General features: G+C 39.8%; 1 protein-coding gene across 4 annotated transcripts in view; it reads left to right on the top strand.

Moving 5' to 3' along the window:
- Positions 1–1259: 1259 nt before the first annotated feature.
- The window catches only part of auts2a (activator of transcription and developmental regulator AUTS2 a), a 986792-nt gene continuing 968708 nt past the window's right edge, over positions 1260–19343 (top strand). For 2 of the 4 annotated variants that reach the window (XM_068008150.1, XM_068008149.1), the window contains exon 1: positions 1261–1673. In XM_068008150.1, the coding sequence (XP_067864251.1) occupies positions 1374–1673 (300 nt within the window). In that variant the 5' untranslated portion in view covers positions 1261–1373. Of the gene's footprint in view, positions 1674–19343 lie in introns of all 4 variants that reach the window. The other 2 variants (XM_068008151.1, XM_068008152.1) reach the window with 2 other exon arrangements.

Raw genomic sequence — 19343 nt, 5'->3', positions numbered from 1 at the left:
GTTTGTTGTCTCACTTCAGCAGAACTTAAGAAACACGAGCACAGATGCAGAGTGCAACGTAATGTACGGTCCGTCATTAAGACGCCGTCTATTTGTAAACATTTGTACACCCGAGCTCGGAGATCACACGTCCCGAAACGGATTGAACGTCAGACGAATGGATTATTTTTAAATCTCGAAAAATGCCCGAGTGAAACTGGCTGGACTATTTCCTGGTGAGGAAGTACACATGAGCGGAACTGGCGTAAGTTGTTATCCCTGCGCTGAAGGGGCTGTGGATCTGGTGTATTACAGACTGGGGAAAGCTCCATTCTTTCCAAAGGATTTTTTCTCCTCTCTCTCTCTCTCTCTCTATTCTTATTCATCTCCCTCCTTTCCTCGATTAGGATCCTTTCATCCCTCTCCTTGCATTTGATCGGCATCTGGAGGAGAACAAAAAAAAAACCCCGTCAGGTCCGAAAGTCTTCAGTCTGATGGCTAGAGCTGGAATCTACTGTGGTGGGATGGACGGTGCGTGAATTTTATTCCAGACAAAGAGAAGTCAGAGAGCGAGAGAGAGGGAGACAGGGTGAGAGGGAGGGAGGGAGGGAGAAGGGAGCACAGACAGACAGACAGACAGACATAGAAAGAGAGAGAGAGAGGAAAAGAGACAGTGTATGTGTGCGAGAGATTGAGAGGATGAGAGATAGTGAGTGTGGAGAGAAAAGGTGTGGATCAAACATCATTTTGTCGCTAAGCACCTTTTTTTTTGAGTAACTGGTTAAAATGCAGAAATAATGGAAGGGACATTCAAATCAAGAGGATTTCTAGTTATTTTCCGGTCGCTACAAGTGGAAGAAAAGAGCATTTTGCAAGTGTGTGATTTTATTTTCAATTTTTAGGAAGGACCAAATTGTGGTCGTGGTTATTGTGGATTCCGGGAGATTACTGCTGCTGAAACTATTGGGGGAATTAAGAAAAAACAAGTCGTATCTCATCTGGGGAAAAAATAAATAAAAGTGTGTTATTATAGAATCAACGTCAGTCTGCACTGTGGAGACATGGTCAATTTCACTTGAATTTGGTCAATTTCACCTGGGGATTTTCTCGTCAATTTTACTTGGAATTTTGTCATTTTTTTTGTCCGGATCGTCGGCTCGCTTGGAATTATTATGGGAATATTGGAATAATTTCTCCATCCAAGTTATAAACGGATTCTCCTCTTGCGGATTTTTGCCTCGGTGATTATTAACACACAGACGACGTGCATCCAGCCATCGCCTCCTGCAAAGTGCTTTGCCTGGGCTTTGTGGAATTGCTATTAATTTTATTGAAATATATAATATATATATATAAGCAATCACATTTCTGTGGGGAATTCTTGTGTGTGTGCAATGGATGGCCCGCGGTGCAGTGGGCTTCGCCGGAGTAGGCGATCCAGAGCTCAGAGAAACCGAGACAGGAAAGCAAAGGGAGGAGGAGGAGGAGGTGGCGGTGGTGGTGCTGGTGGAGGCAGTTCGAGGGCCATCAACACTCTATCCTCATCAGGGTCTGAGCGAGAGGACAGCAATAAACATCCAGCTTCATCCCGTCCGAGACCGCCCAGACGTCGGAAGAAAGACTCCACTTCAGGAGAAGAAGATCTCATTGATGGATTTGCAATAGCCAGTTTTGTCACCTTGGAAGCTCTGGAGGTAAGGAACGGTTGGATAATGCAATGGATTGCCTTAAGACTGGAGCTTTAGATGTGGTACAGCTTTAAAAAATATAATGACACTTAATAACACAATCTAATGGCAAAATATGTGGTAAATGATTAAACCCAACTGGATATTGTTTCTCTTTAAACTATTCATTCAGTTATCAGAGAATCCTTTAGAGTTGAACTAATTTACACAGTGATCCTAAATCATAGCTAGAGTTTTCCTGTAGACTATTTCCTTGATGGTTTTCTTGTACCACTCCCCATCCATAAGAGTTGAAACAAAGTAAGAAAGGTTTGAAAGTACGAAAACAATGTTGATATTTTGTAATGGGAGAAAGGGGTACAGTGATTCCATTTGGTTGATATTTGTGGACCTCTTTCACCCATGTGTCAAGTAAGCACTAGGCCCATGCATTGCATTTTGCTAATTTTTATCATCTTTGGTCACTTCCCTGTCGGAGGATGAAGAATTGTGTAGTTTTGGAAACTACAATTGGCCAAAATGAGAAGATTTAAAAGCTACCAGTGACTAGTGTCTCTGCATTGATTTGGAGGCCAGCTGAATTAGTTCTTTGGATAAGAGGCAAAGGAAAAAAGAGTAGAGCCCAAGTAAAGAATTGGTGTAACACACTTCTATTTGGCTAATAAAAGTTTACACTGAATGGTAATTGTGAAATGATATAACCGATTATTGTGAGAGGTGTTTTGGAAATACCAAGTGGATTTCAGGAAAAGTTCAATTGAATGTGTGACCCTGTTCTTGCATTTATGAAAAAGCTAGTAGCGTTGGCAGAATACAGGAATACATGTTGGTAAATGCTTTCACTATTCAAGTTGTATTTTGCTGTTTACACCTGTCAGGGATTACATGGACTGCTTCACCTGACAGGGAAACAATGTTGATTGCATATAGCCATTTCTACCCACTAATACCAGTAAAGTAGTTGTAAGGTTATCACATTGTCAGAGATTATATAAGGGACCTCCTTAATGATAGTTGGTATTGGATAAGTAAACCATTTGAGCCACTGTTTCAGCAGGACCAGCTCCACTGATCTGTTGCTGGATTTCCCCTCCACCACCAGCACCTACTGAGACACAAAAGTAAATAGCCCCAGTCCTGAAATGATTGCTTGCTTTATCCAGCATTAGTGGATGAATTGTAACTTAAATTCTTACTTTACTTAAGCTTCCAAAATTACCAGTATTGATTTGTTTAACCTTTACACTCCTTACAGTTTATTTGTTTGCAAATGCTTTTCTTTAAAAAAAAAGTCTGTTCCTAGGACCAAACTGTAGAAATGTCTAATTATTCCTTTTGTTATTGAGGAATGTAGTTTTCATTTTTCCTTTCATTGGAACATAAATACATTTTGCTGGGGATGAGATCTGGCCTTGTGGAGCTTTTCCAGCAGTTTTTATTTCTGAGCTTATGCATGGGTTCTAAACCTCATGAACTGCAGTATCACAGTCCCTGTGTTAGTAATGGTATCACAAGCAATAAGTCAACCAGTCTGATATTGCTTTCTTATGCATTGTTTTCACATTGTCTGAATAGCATGTTTCCACTGTTGAATATGAAACGTCTTTTTAAGCATCAGATCTTGTCAGTGACATCTATAGGAAGAAATGCTTATTTGCTCAAAATAACAGTGGGTAGAATTTCATTTTATTTCAAACATCTGGTTAATAGTAAAACGAATTTGGTTGAGAAGCCATTCTGAAATATAAGCTTGGAGTATTGGTTGCCATCATGTCCTTTTATTTGATGTGCAAAATGCATTTGCTATGTACCTTTTGATTTAACTGATGTAAATGGTGAGTTACCGCAACTTTGTAAAATTATTTTGTAATGAACTGTTCCAATTATTGTGTCATAATTGTTTTTATTAATTTAAGAGTTTCCTTGGGAAGAGGGAAGTGACAATAGGAAATTACAGGTGTAATTTGATTCCTGGTAATGCCCAGAAAGTTACTTTAACACCACTAGATTATTATGGGGTGCACCTGCTTGTCTACCTGGTGCCTTCACTTTCCAGATTGATAGTGAGGTCTAGTCACATGCTCAATGTTAACCTTTTTGGACAATGTCTAGACATTTGTATTTAAGAAATTTCATATATTTTTGTCACTGCAAGTGCACAGCAAATGCTGTGTTTTTCTCTCTCATTATAGTATGCCCTGGGGTTATATTCAATCTTGAAACATGGCTTAGTTTTGCACATTACCTGTTGGGATGGACTGATTTTGCTGTTGTCCTGTTCTGAAATTCATTGGCGGGATTCCTGTTGAAGTCGTCACACCGACATTGAAACCCTGCTAAACTCTTCACAGCTGTGTTGATTAATTTGATCAGCATTGATCCATATTAAAAGAGAATAATGATGGGAATATAATCGATTGATTGACTTGACATTGAGCTCTGTTGGTGTCCGGGGCACAGTTTTGTACATGCCACTTGTTTTGATCATTTGAATCCAACTGCCTAGAAGCTGGTTAACGTTTGCTGCAAGAACAGAATCCATTATGCAAGTATTGTTTTTTTTTACGTTTTCATTGCAGTGGATGGGCAGCTGACACTTCGCTAAAAGTGGGTGACTTTTTAATGCGTGTTTGCTGTTGCTAGGTCCTGCAGCTCTGAAGTAAAACTGAATCATTGTAACTTCTTTTTTGATGGTGTGCTCTTTCAATAATTTTTTTAAATGCCTTATTTCACCTTTTGAAGTCCCTGCAAAATAAAGATTTAACATACTTCACACATGGAGGGAAATAATCAATTTTTAAAGAAGTGCACATTTCAGCATAGCGAGGCTCTTATGAACTATTTGAAACTGTATTCTTAATGAGCCGGTGTCTCTTGATTGATATCTGACTCTTTAATGCATATTTAACAAGAATGTTGCACCATTATGATTTCATATACTGTACAATGAGAGTTTTAATAAGCTAAATAAATAGAAAAGTTAACATTTTATCTTCTTGGAAACACCTACTTTGTTGGCCTCCTGAACCTGTAATCTAATGCACCCTGTACCATTCTTCCTGAAAACCTTTGCACAATATCCATTTTTTGGGACTGTTGCTCATTAATTGTCTACAGTACTGTAAGTGTAGCTTTAGACAGAGTTTGTGGCTATCCTTGTGATGAGTCCTATTTTGGATTAAAATGATTTCCAGCATTGTATCATGTTCCATCTTTTAAGACCAATATTTTGGCAGAAGAATTGCCTGTTGCAGTTCTTAAAGTTGTTAGAACCTGGCAATGCTTCATTAATACAAGAGATTCTGCCAATATTTCAAAACTCATTCAATAGTCCAGCCACTTTTACTCGGGCATTTTCGAGATTTAAATTCTTTTGTACTTTATGAAATGGTAGGGGCGGATGATGCAATGCAAATTAATCTTTCAAGTTGTGATAGGTAAATTTCCTATCCAAACAGGTAATGATGATGAATTTTTCTGTTAAGCACTATCTTCACATAGTTACAGACGGGTATATTTGATAACCGGATAGATAACATTTGTGCTGGTCAGCTAATGGAAATTTCTCATTGAGGATTTAAATCAGCTGGTACAAAGAGAGGGTGATTTTTATAACTGGCTGTTGTATTGTTTAAAAGATGTAGAGATGTTAACACAATTGCAATAAACTGCATGACTGTCACATATAAAACTTATCTTCCTGAAAGATGATTAGAAATGGGTTGAGTACACCACAAGAGAACCTTACTATAGTGAGATAAAGCAAGTTACATTTAAATTAATCCTTTTTATTTCTAAGTATATCAGGAATTGCCGTTATTTTCAGCAAGAATTGACTGCCCCATTAGCATGATTTATATTGAGTTAATGGCCACACAGTCTTGTAATCACACTACAGGACAGACATTTTAAATATTCTTTTTCTTACTTGGGACGTGTTTCGTTTTTGTATGAAATTTACAAGAATAGGATTTCACTAATTTTTAAAAATGCTGCCTCTTCTTTGCTCATCTCAGTCATGCTTGAGAAATCTAGAATTTACTTGTGTGGCCGAAAATGCAACAAAAAGTAAGAAGCCTTGTAATTGAGGCATTGATCAAGAGCAGCCCTGCAGAGAACAGATCCAGTAATTTTGTGTAGCCTGTTATGAACAGTTTTGCTGGCCAGTCAATAATGTACTGAACATAGTCCAGATGTTGATATAAATTCAATTATTTGAGTTGCGCTTTACTCGTCTCTGCAAAATGATTTGGGTTTTGTCGTTCAGCACTGTGACTCATTTGGAGGAGTGATTGTGAATTCTCATGGTTTTGCAGTATGCAGTAATCTGAGTGAAGGTGGTGTTAACAGCTATGTTGACAATGGTTAATATGAAACGTGAGGAAGCACTGACCGTCACACGATATATGCTAGGTATGCAAATCCCTGTATCAAACTGTACTAAATGGGAAAACCCTTCATTGTACCTCACTTTGGGATGTGATATATTTCTTTTTGGCTGTTTGTTACTCAGTTTTGTTACCACCTCAAGAATCCATTTTCTTTTAATGTGTGCTTTACTATACTGTGTAAGGGCACACTCAGCATTGTAATATAAACTGGTGTTCAGATGAATCTCTACCATGTTTCAGCTTCACTCTTGCAGTTTGCGGCATCTTCTGAACCCCTTGATGGTTTATTATGTTATACTCCACTCCCAGTTATATTTGTCCAGGTCTGTTATTTGCCTGCAGGAAATGACCTCAATAATTTCTTTATAATGTCACATGCCTGATCTCATAATGGTTTCCTCATGTCGTCATAACAAGGAAGATTATAACGGCCTTTGATATATTTCACCAGAGTCATTTAAAATATATTTTGTTCTGGTTCACATGTCTATATTTTAACTTGGGCTGTAAGCAAAAGACACAATTGGGCCAGGGAGATGTGAGTTTACTTTACTTGTAAGACCTTCATAACTCACTTCATTCCTGCACTTGGTAATGAGACCTGCATGGAGTAAATAGTCTCTCACTCTGCATGCTGTATACCTTAAAATGTAATAGTTGATTGATATAAAGTTTTACTACAGTTTTTTAAAAAAGTCTATGCTTGAAAAATTATTTACTGCAATGCTAGTCCAGGTTTCAACAGAGTAATATAATCACCTGCAATTTTGGCTCCTCTTTCTTATTCTGCTCTTAAACTCTTTCATGAAGGGATCATGTTCATTTTGATGGTGTTTGTAGGCAGGAATGTTAAAAATGAATGACCTAGACTAAATGTGGCCATTTGGCAGAGATCTACACATCTTCGAATTGATTTAAAAAGATGTAGGGATGGAAAATGCTGCTCGTGGTGATCTTTTTTTGGCATCAAGAAAACTAACTGCAATATTTGGATGTACTACAGGTTGTAAATTTAATTGTAGACTTGATGTCAGATGGCAATATCATTTGTTGATGCATAGAGAGCTAGAATTAGTTGCCTGTTGTTTCATAATCTTAGCATGGGTCAGATTTCTGCAGCATTGATTAATCCCTCAAGGGAAAGGGCTTCACACACTTTGTCCATGTTGTGAGAGGTAGATTTTTTTTAAAAAAACTTGTTAACAGGGATTTCAGTAGAGCATAATGATTGACATGTAATCTGTGTGGATTACATACACCATGAAATGTAAAAGATATCCAGTGATGCTTACAGATTTTGCCCGTGTAAATTTGGGTTGTCTCTGGAGAGAACATTTTGAGTTGTATAACACTAGGATGAAACAGGTGTCAGCTTGCCTCATTTGGCAGTACTGCAGCCTATTTGAGTTCATAGGTTGTGGATTCAAGCCTTATTCCAGAACTTCAGTGCATGATTTAGGCCAACACTCCAGTGCAGTACTGAGGGAGTGCTGCATTGTCAGAGGTGCCACCCTTCAGAACAGATGTTAAACTGAGCTCCCACCTGTCCGTTCCAGATGGAAATAAAAGATTCCAAGGTACTATTCAAAGAAAGGCAGGGAGTTCTCCCGGTGTCATTTCTCCCATAACCAACACCAAAAAACTCAAATCAACTAATGGTGTTTGTGAGACTTTACTGTATGCAATTTGGCTGTTGTATTTACCCAATTAACAATAGTACCTGCACTTCAAAAAGTAATTCATAGGATGTGAAATATTTTGGGACATGCTGACAGATATGATAAGGCACTATACAAATACAAGCTCTTTTCTTTCTTACTGATGATTACAGGATTGTTGTTGATGACGGTGGAGGGAACAATATGAGATAATGAAATGACCGTATCACACAAGAAGTATATTGGCACAAGATTAAAACATGTTGGCTTAAGTGTAATTTTTTGCTTTTGGCATACTGGCACCAATACACGAGATGCACCTCGTGACAATGCTGGGTCCAGATCCTAACGGGCAATGCTGAGGACTTTCTCCATTAAACTGTCTCAGCGAATAATCTCGAATACTTTAGACCAGGACAAGTGTCTTTCATCTGTGTCCCATCCAAAGTGGCAGGTATTCATACTTTTCAAAAGTCTTAAAATCCTGGAAATCACAAGAGTTCCCCTTTTATCTGTGTTTGACATATTCCACATTGCTATTGGAATGTCCTCTGGCTCCGAGATACTACAGGGAAGTTTTCCTTAGGCATAATTAGCCTATTGATACCAATACATTGTAGGAAAATTCTTAATGTGATTTTATTTTTCCCCCCTACAGCATTAATAGGCTAAACATGCTCTAATATAGCACTAATACATTTCTTGTGCGATCACCTCATCACCTCAATTGTTCCCATCACTACCACCATCAGCGATGGATCTCGAATCACCAGTATTTCACCCTTGTACTATACAGCTCAAAATGCATTCTCCAGTCACACATGTTTAGGATTAAATCTATAATTGTACTGCTGAATGTTCCTAATTGTTCATATGTGTAAATGTTGTGCTCCCCCCCCCCCAGCCTTACTGACTTCCTAGTGACACTACAGCTTGCTGTTTAGACTACTCTTGTCTGGAGTCTGCAGGGCAAAAACATCCCTGAAAATGTGTAGTGCTTTTTTAAAAAAAAAATTCTATTCAGATCAGTATAATAAGTTGCAGAAATGAGATTGGTTGATTGTATTCAATGCAGCAGGAAGATTTGGCAGTTTTAACTGTGATCTTATTGAAAGGATTCCCAGGTTGATATTGGTCAGTCCTTGAGCAGAGCAGTGTTTGGACAAAGAAGGATCTCTCTTCATCTGCCCTAACGCCCTCCAACTAGCAATCTCAGCCCGCCTAGTATAATTATTACAATTATTGCTATGCACTACGATACAGATGGGTCAGGGAAAGATGACACCTTAAGTGTCTTCAGCTAATAGCTCAGAAAAATTGAAGTAATGACAGACTTCAGGCAGGTATTATCTTAATCCACACAAGGTGATCTTTAATCAGATACTGAGTGTGTTCATCCACCTAATATTTGACATATTTTCAGCAAAGGTGGATTTTTGGAAGCACTGCTCAATTTAAGCTTTAATTTTATTTTTAATATTTTTATCCTGGAGTTGTCAAATACATTTTTGAAGAACATTAATTTCACAAAGTTCTGTGGTTTCAAAATAATATGAATATCCAATGAATGTAACATAATATCTCATTATTTACAAACCCTTAAACAATGGGTGAATAGTTCAGACAGATGTGTTGATCAGGGATTAGTCCCAACCTTCAGTATTACTGTCAGAGTAAGAGGGCAAAATTGCTGAAAATACACAGTGGTCAATCAGCATCTGAAAGAGAAGTAAATTAACATTTCATCAGAACTCACTGTAATGAAGTATTTATATATCATGAAGGAGAGTTGGCCGCTAGCTCGGTGTTGGTGAAAGATTTATTTCCACGCATAAGATGCATGTGCAAAGTTAGATTCACTTGAATCCTAATAATTTCCTACATTACAACAGTGCCGACACTTCAAAAGTACTTAATTGGCTGTAAAGCGATTTGGGACATCCTGAGGACTTGAAAGGCACTATATAAATGCAAGTTCTTTCTATAATGGGCTAATTAATTTGCAAAGGAATCTGCTGACTCATTCCGTGTCATTCTGCTGTCCAATCCTGAGTCCATTTACAGAGTGAGTTTCACTGGAATCATTTTGAAAATAAAACAATGACAAAGAATCCTGATTATTTTTAACACTCTGTTTCTGTGAATTGAATGTTTTCTGATTAAACATTGGGCCTTTGATTGCCCATCATTTTTGTATGTTCATATACGGGGGAGTATGCTGAACCCAGTCCTGTCCCTACATGTGCACTCTTGAGTAGGATTCACTGGCTAGTGATCAGGATTCCGAGCTCTGCCTGATTTTTTTTTCCTTTTTCCTAATCCAGGGATATCGACGTCAATTGTGGCCTTTAGTCAAAGAACAGACTATTGCACACCTACCTTTGTTGTACGGCGGGGAGGGGGAGTCATTTTACTTCAAGGTTAATGCACAAAAATATTAGGTTTATCACACTGCCGAGTGAAATCAAGTAACATGCTGACGATAGTTAATGTGGTGAGCGTTGACAACACAAATAACAGGAGGCAATTTGATGCTTGAATCAGCTGTATGCATTTAAACAATATGCCTTGATGATGAATTTCATACACTATAATGGGAGTGACTAAGTGGTTTTGTGCCGTCTTCCTATACTGTCAGTCTCTGACCAAGTGCGCATTTATGAGGAATCGACAGTCGCTTAATGCCTCGGTCTCCAAATACAAAAATACTGAGAGTATTTCTTGTTGGTAAGGCTTTTTTCTTAAAAGGATTCACAGTGCTAATTCTTTGACAGTGTTACTGCATTGTAACTAGACCCCAAACATTATATCAAATTTAACAGCTCACATGTACTCTAGACCCCAAACCAGTATATAATCACAGTTCAGACAGTCTCAGAAAACACAGAAGCAAAGACATCAGAACCATAAAAGTGTGTTAGATCTTGGATCACCCGCCTACATTTATGTCTTTCCCTTTTTTAGAGGATATTGAGGTAAGTGCCTCTTTTAATCTTTACCTGTCTGGCCTGACCCCTGGAGACGAGAGGGATGGGTGAAATTCCTGCTCCCGGGTCAGTACTGATGCCCTTCATAGCCAGCTGCTGGGAAACAGCAGAAATGAAGAAAATGTGACTCTTTCTTAGATTTTTTTTTCCCTTTCCCCCCCTTTCCTGGAGAAACCCCAGCCACGGCTCAGTGCCTGCCTGCTGGACACTGCTCAGAATGGGGACCAACTGGAGTGGGATTTGAACCTGGTTTCATAGCTGATCCGTGGCACTTAGCATTAGTACGATAACATTGCAATGCTCAGTGCCTCATTGCTCCCTTAGCCCTTTTTTCATAATAGTGTAATTTTAAATAATCTGTTGCTTGTGTGTTTCTCGGGAGTTTTAAGTTTTACTCCTGAATTCCATATCTCGCTGCCAGCAATCTTTCCCTTATCTCCACTAACTGCCAGCATTATGTTCCGCCAAGTGTTTCCATGTGGCTTCACATCACATAACAGAAAGAGATTTCATTTTACAAGATTGTGACATTAGACCAAGGCTGGAGTGGTTCCAGCAGATAGGGAGAGAGAATGTTTCAGTTTCGTTGTAAAAATTGTTCCAGGGAGTTCTGTGCTGCTGTGGAGGAGAGGGATTGTGCTCTTGTGCTTTAATCATCTCAACATCTCCTATGCCAGTATAAAATGCACTGAAACATTGATTAGGACCATTAGTAGGTGGATAGTGATTTTATTGCTGAGCAGCTGCAGTTCAGCTTGTTCTACAAATGGAGCCGTTTACCACACATTAATACATAGTTCTGGCCAGTGCAATTGCCAGGATTCAACAATCTATTTACTAATAATAAGTAATACATTGCGACCTGATATTCTTGCACATCTATATCTATAGTAATATACAATATATAGTATTATAGTATAGTGTATGTGTATATATACACTGCACTGTTTTCTTATCATGTGTGTATTTAACATAATGCTTTCTTTTACCCTGGTCTAACATCCCTATATATAGAGAGAGATCATAAATAGGGCAAGTGATTTGTTGTGACACAAGAACTCGTGAGAAACCCCATAATTTTCACCGTACAGCTCAACTTTCCCTGTCGGTTAATCTGCTCACCATTTTAATTTTAATCAGCGGCATGTTTTAAATTGCCAGTGTTTTGCCTCTCTCTCAGCCTGCCTACGAGTGAAGGAAGTTTCCAGCTGGTTACTGTAGCACCTGCTCACATAATTGGCATGTGCTCCCCTCCACTTACCAACACTTTAATTCAAACTCTAATTTTAAACAAGAGGCGGCGAGCTGAGTACTTGCTGAGCAGGTAGTCTCGTGTCGACGGTCTCCCATCGCTTGAGTTCACAGTGTTGGTTTAGCCCAAAGTCGTTGCTTCAGAGGTAAATTCTCCAATTGTGTACCACACAAATCAGGAAGGCCCCATGTTTGATCCCTGATCTGTGCTTGAGTTAGCTGATTTCAGCCAGGGTAACAGTAGAGTTACATAGATTACATAGAATGTACAGCACAGAAACAGGCCATTCGGCCCAACAGGTCCATGTCGGTGTTTATGCTCCGCACAAGCTTCCTCCCTCCTACTTCATCCAGCCCTATCGGGGTGAGGGGGTGGGGGGAGAGGCACAAAAAATGGACCAGGGCTCCTATTCCTGAACAGCACACGATAATCACTACTGGAACTGCACATGTGTGTGTGCCGAATGAGCACAGGATTGCGTTCAGCTCTGCTCTCTCTCTTTCCTCCCCCCACCGTTGGATAGCTTGTTGGCTCACACATGACTAAGAGCACTGGAGGATGACTGCTGCCCATGGAACTGTTAGTGAACGAGTTCGGTGCCACCAGCAGAGGAGAAAATTGGAAGAAAAATAATGCAGAGGAAAATGAAATAACTCCAGCCTGATGTGAAGTTGCCTTTTCAAAGATTTCCCCAGTAGAACATTTGAAGTCCTGGCAACTTGATAAATTTATTGTCAATATTTTTAATGTTGGCTGAAAATGAACTATCTACTAACTTTAAAAATGACCCACCTGGGAAGAAGCATGCTCCTCCGCTACTGGCCTCTGTACGGCCTGGAGTGAAGTGTCTCTAGCAGTATAAACTCGAGTCTACCAGCTAAACATTACAATCTCGAGATACTGGTATGGGACAGATACCTGCATTATTTCTTGTACAATAATGTGACACTGCACTTTGATGCTCTCTGTTATAACAGGGTATAACCCTCCTTTTTATATTTATTGGTACTGTTAACTTCATTCTTATTAGAAAAATTACGTCAAATGTGACAATGTGTAAATCCCATGATTGTCATTGAACCCCTGTAGAATTCCATGCAATTTACCACGGTGACTCAAATTCTTGACCAGGACTGTTTTTAAGGGTTTCTGCGGAATCCAGATGAAAATTCCACTCAGAGGTTGTTCCAAATTAATTTTGTGCTGATATCAGGAAACATGTTTTTTCCCTAGGGTAGAAAATACAGAATGCAGTGAAAAAAAATTTTGTTTAAATCCCAGTGCTGAGTTGAGGTTCTTTTGGCCAGAAGTAGACCTCCCTGTAACCATGTAGAAATTTAAGAGACGTGATTTTGAGAACGTAAATATGAGGGAAGTGATGGCCAACAAAGATTGGATTTGGTCATGCCTCGCTGGCCTGTTCTGTTCTTTTTCTGTTGCTGTGGCCATGTTAGCAATTGACTCTGCAACCCGGATATACATCCTGCTCAATTAAAATAGAAATCTGAGTTCTGGAAATAATTGGCCAGTTTAAAAAAAAGATTGACTGTTGAATTGTGATGGGGAGAAGGAATTGATTCATTTCCATTGCTTTTTAAAGAAAAAAAATGATTTGAAATATTTTTTTTTAAAAACTCTACACTCTATTCATCTCTCCGGGCCATGGCAACACTTTGGAATAATTTTACGCTCATTCATTTAAGTAAAGTTCAAAGATGACTACAGACAGCACAACTCCAATAAAGGAGCCACAATGTCTAGTGAATTCAGCTTGGGAATCGTGAAGAAATATTTCCCTTCCCCTTTCAGTAATGACTGCTGAGGGCTGAAGTGAAATGAGCTGCCACCTGCATCAGTGTGGTGTGGCAGGACTAATATTCAATGGTGGATGAGGAGGGGCACACATGCCCCCACTTCATTGGAAAATCTCATCTCTGGCGAATTAAAGAAGTGAGGATTCAGTATTTATAAGGGGGGGAAAGACATGTTTTATAGAGCTGTGCAGATGGATTATTTTTTTGTAATTGAAGAATCTGTCAGTTGAAATGATGAATTGAACAGGCACGCACACATTATATGATGGATACCTGTCTGGAACCGATGTCTCACTGAAAAATAAACTGCCGAGCGGTGGCAGATGCAGAACTCTAGTCTTGAATGGTAAATGAGTTATGTAGGAATGACTCACTGCTGGTTTATTTTTTCAGAAGCCATCAAAGGATGTTGTATTGTGTTTATACCACACATTGATTTAACAAGCTTTATGTTTTGTTTTTAAAGGCTGAGATAACATCATGGCTTTAATCTGTGTGGGCTTTTCTTTGCAGGAGGTTGTTTGTGTTCTGCATGCTTTGGTGTTGTCTTCCCATCAAGTACTTATGTGGCAATTGCTGAGTTCATTGTGGAGGCAGGTTGTATGGGGTGATTTGTGTTGTGGTGCATGTTGTATGGGGTGATTTGTGTTGTGGTGCAGCTTGTATAGGGTGATTTGTGTTGTGGTGCATGTTGTATAGGGTGATTTGTGTTGTGGTGCAGCTTGTATAGGGTGATTTGTGTTGTGGTGCAGCTTGTATAGGGTGATTTGTGTTGTGGTGCAGATTGTATAGGGTGATTTGTGTTGTGGTGCAGATTGTATAGGGCGATTTGTGTTGTGGTGCAGCTTGTATAGGGCGATTTGTGTTGTGGTGCAGATTGTATAGGATGATTTGTGTTTTGATGCAGATTGTATGGGGCGATTTGTGTTGTGGTGCAGATTGTATGGGGTGATTTGTGTTTTGGTGCAGATTGTATAGGGTGATTTGTGTTTTGGTGCAGATTGTATAGGGTGATTTGTGTTTTGGTGCAGCTTGTATAGGGTGATTTGTGTTTTGGTGCAGCTTGTATAGGGCGATTTGTGTTTTGGTGCAGCTTGTATAGGGCGATTTGTGTTGTGGTGAGCTGGGTGTTTGATGCATACAGAAACCCATCAGGGTATTTAAACAACTTCGCCATTAAGAAATCCCCATAGGTAGAGTTTTTGTTTTCCCAATACAGAATATGCACTCTCTTCCCATGGAGACACCCCTCCTCAGTCCAGAGAGCTTAGGCACAGGTTGTTGAAGCAAAGTCTTCAGGGCCCCCAGTTATGCAGGTGGCCACTGCTGGAGTTTAGCCAGTTAAAACTGTGCAGCCTACCATCACTGAGCACTGGTAAGATCAGGTTACCAACCCATTAGGACATTGGCTTGTAAGGTTATCTGAAGCCGAGTGGCGAAGAATCTCAGCTGCCAGTGACCAGTCCCATTAATAAACTGGGCTGGCTGTTTAATCGCCGGCACCGCCCTAGAGTACAGCAGAGCTACTTAGCTGAGGTATTTAATTATTGAGTCTGCCATGGAAGGTTGACTTAGTTTCCATCTTGCATCATTGGGCACATCATCTTGATGTGATGGAGTTGAAGAAAATAGTGGGAAAAAATGATCACATTTTTAGTTAGAACAGCAATCTTGAAATGGAATGTGCAGTCTTGCAATGTGTAGCAAAGATTAAGTAATTGGAAATGATAGGAAATGATATGAGGGAGGACAGTTTAAAAGACGGACATCATTGTGTATGCATACGAATATGCCATGATGCATTGTGTGATTGCCAGTATCAAAAATAAGGGCTGGTTTCAGAAATAATCCACCACAAATATACTATTCACTTTCATTCCTCGTGTTAGTTTAAAATGGTACAAGTCCCTAGTCCCAGCTTGTTCTGATTGCAACTAAAATTGATATTGGCTTAAATGCACAAAGTTAATAAATGAAAACCTAAAATTGCATTTTCTTTACTTGTTATTACAAGGCAGCAGTTTTCTGAAGGACCGAATCAAATGTATGTACAGGGCTGTACCCTCCTCATACTGCTGGCCTGATGCAGTTAACTATTTAATTTTCTGTCAGTTTTTCAATTGAGTGCTTGAAGAATCACAGAGGCTCAGTGTTATACCAGATGACTTTGCCACATCACAGGCCTGCGCTGCCAGTGTAAACTCCATAGAGCAACGGTGGCACTTAAGTACTGGAATAAGGAGAACATGAAGTATATTTTACGCTTGAAGACTGATTTTCAGAATACCTAAAAAATCAGAATGCGTTATAAATAACTTGTGGATGTGTATGTTTGTCACTTTGAGTACTTGCTTTGTATTTTTTTGGACCTTGGAATTACAAAACATCTTTGAGACTATTGTTGAAGGAATGCTAAGGACCCAGGGCAAAGAAGTTAAACTGTTGCCTTTTACCCGGTCCTCTGCCTCACTTCCATTTTCTTGGGGAGTGTGCATATTTTTGTTAAATCTTAAACCCAGTCCATTCCAATGGCCCAGCGATTAAATATATTCGTGATGTATCATAAAGACCAGCTTAAATCCCCAGTCTCTACTAATCTAACTGATCTCATTGCAGTAGGGGAGAGTAAAAATTGGCCTCAGTGCTCCTGGCCTAGGGAGGGGACAATCAGACAGGGTTTCTGCTGCTGATTATAATCCATTGGCCATTGTTGGAAATGTATGTCAGGTGAGAACAGGATCAGGTTTGGCTGTGATGCCTCTGTGGTCAAATAGCCTGCTGACATTTGAGCATCTAGACTAATGTGTGAAGAATGGACGAGGTATGGGAGGCTGCCCAGTTGGCATAGGACCGACCATACCCTAGCATGAGTCAGTGCCACCAAGAGAAGAAAGGGACATACCTGGAGATATATTTACATGCAAAGCTGACGTCAGCCTGAGTAAGGTGATTATCTGATGACTATATTCTTCAGCTTTGGGGACATTTGTATCCCTGGCAACCCCAGCCCCTGAACAAAGTGAAGGTCCAAATCCCTAACCTTGTAATCTGAATAAAATTTGTGTTCAAAATCCTGGGCCTTGAACTTCCTCTGTATTTTCGTCCAGATACACGCATGACCTGGGTGAAAACCAATTACGTGGCTTTAAAGATCGTGGAATTTTGGGCATAAGTGAGTTACGCATGTAACTCCAACAAGTCCAAATCTCCTCTACCTTTTTAGCGGCTGTCTGTCGATCCCTTTGCCCAAACGCATCTCTGTCCATAAAACTAAGCCCGCTCCCCAAGTTACAGAGCCTTGTATACGGGTTTCCTGCAGTTGTGCTTGTTCAGAGGCTGTCTTCAAATTCCTGCCGCATACTAATCATTTTCCTGGTGCGTTATTGCAATTTTTTGAGTTTGTTTCAAAAATTATCCTCATTGAGACCTGCAATGAATGATGGTTCAATGAGTTGAAACTTTAATTTTCTTACTTAAAGAAGCAATATATGGTGTAAGATCAGTGCTTACCTTGGGCTCTGATTTCTTAAGCTGATTTATGCCTATTTTATATTCAGGCATATTCTAATTAGAATGGCTGGGAATTCTGCCGTATTTTAATCGGGAGAATGGCCGCATTTTTGGGTCTAACTTCCGGAATGTGCCCACGCAGGAAATTCAAGGGTATGGTGGTAAAAGCAACTTGAATTAATAAGAAACAGTAACAGTTAATGTCTTGAGTTTTTTTTAATCATTTCAAAATGCTTCAATATAATGCAGCAAAAAGAGGGTTTCTACAGCTTTATCAGAACCCAACTGTGTAACATTTAACAGACTTTGTACCTGTGCATAAAGTAGATTGTTCTTTAGCTACTGGCTCAGCTCTTGCATAAATGTTTTTCCCTTAACTGATTTGGGTATCTTGGAGTTGAGGTTTCTTTGCCAAAAGCATGAATTCTGTTGCTCTCAGGCAGGTCGTGGAACTCTCTTCTCCTCCATTCCTGGCCAATATCGATCCCTCACCCAACATCACTGAAACAGATTATCTGGTCATTTATCGCAAGGCTGTTTGTGGGACCTTGCTGTGCGCACATTGGCTCCTTACAACAGTGACTGTGCTTCAAAAGTACTCCATTGACTGTGCAGCGCTTTGGGACATCCTGAGGGCGTGGAAGGTGCTATATAAATGCAAGTTCTTTTCTTTAGAAAGAGTAGGTTGGCGAGCCTCATTTGATCACGTCAAAAGAGCTGGAGAAGAGAGATATGCTTCTTGACTGGGGGCATCAAAATACATCCTTTTGGGCAAAGAAACCTGAACTCCCAACATGTCCAGCCAGACAATTTATGTAAGAGCTTAGCCAGTAGTTGAAGAACAACTTACTTTATGCACCGGTAACACAGCCGGGTTCCAATAAATATTTAACTAGTTTTCCAAGAAATTTTGTGCTTCTAGACTGCAGATCAGATAGCCTGTGAGGGAACTGTGTCCTGCACAAAGTAAGTGCTCCGGGAGGGGAAACCTGTTCAGGGGAGGGGTGGGAAGCAGAGGAGGCCCCAAGTTTCCTTGTGGGGCCCAGAAGAGCACTCCTGCTCCTCCAGGCCCACAGTGAATCCTGTTTATTTATATCAGGAAAAAAAAGTTAAAAGCTCACCTTACTGTGCATTTTCTGGCCCTGGCTGCAGTTCACTGAAGGTTTGGCCTGGTGGGGAAGTCCCCACTGCTCCCCTGCTCAGACATGAGATGGCCTCAGGTTAAAATGGCACATAGAGCCTCGATAATGTAATTGACTCTGGGGTGGGTGTCCTTGTTGCCTGCAATTTAAAGTTGCAATTGGCCAGATTGGGGTGGGAAAGGAATGGGGAGGGGGGTTAAAATTGACCCCATAATCCCATGACCCCATAACCTGCAGTTTGCTACATGGATTTTTAATGCAATAAAGTTGTCTATCTATTTAAGTATTATTGAGGCGATGTTTATTTAGACTGACCATGGCAATTTAAAAAGTATTTGCAGTTTTCTTGAGGGGGAACAGTTTTGAGTCTCACATATTTTATTAGAATTTGATGTACCCATTCACACATTTTAAAGGGTTTAAGAATGGTGAAATGGGAATACCTGTACAGTCAACTCCAGATATACACTACCACTCGGGGACACAAGTGGTTTCCCTAAAGCAGACACCACCAAAAGAATCTCAGGACTACCCAAGGCCTGGTATTGACCCCAACACCGAGTGACTCTTTCTTCATCATCTAAACCCTGAGCATGGGCTGCATCTCTCCATGGTATGTGTGATTTCTACTGGGCACTGAATCAGCTGGATGTGGGGAAGGGTCTTGCTCTATTTTTGTTCAGTTTTATACGCAAGTGATAGCTGTCGATTTGTATTTATGCATAATGATGTTGACAAGACTATTAATAATTGTCATAATTAAAAGTCTATCGCAGATACATTCTGTGTCTCCTGTGTATTTTGTTTTTGGTTAGAAATGGTCTGGAGTTTCTCTGTTCCTATACATTCTACTTCATAACACTTGTCAGCAGGAATTTCTAGGAAATCAGTTCTTCTCAGATAAGGTACAACGGAAAGTGGA

Source organism: Heptranchias perlo, chromosome 28 (assembly GCF_035084215.1).
Source record: "Heptranchias perlo isolate sHepPer1 chromosome 28, sHepPer1.hap1, whole genome shotgun sequence".
In the NCBI taxonomy this organism is placed as follows: Eukaryota; Metazoa; Chordata; class Chondrichthyes; order Hexanchiformes; family Hexanchidae; genus Heptranchias; species Heptranchias perlo.
Note: the sequence above shows the minus strand (reverse complement) of the source record. Positions and strands in the feature narration are given on the sequence as shown.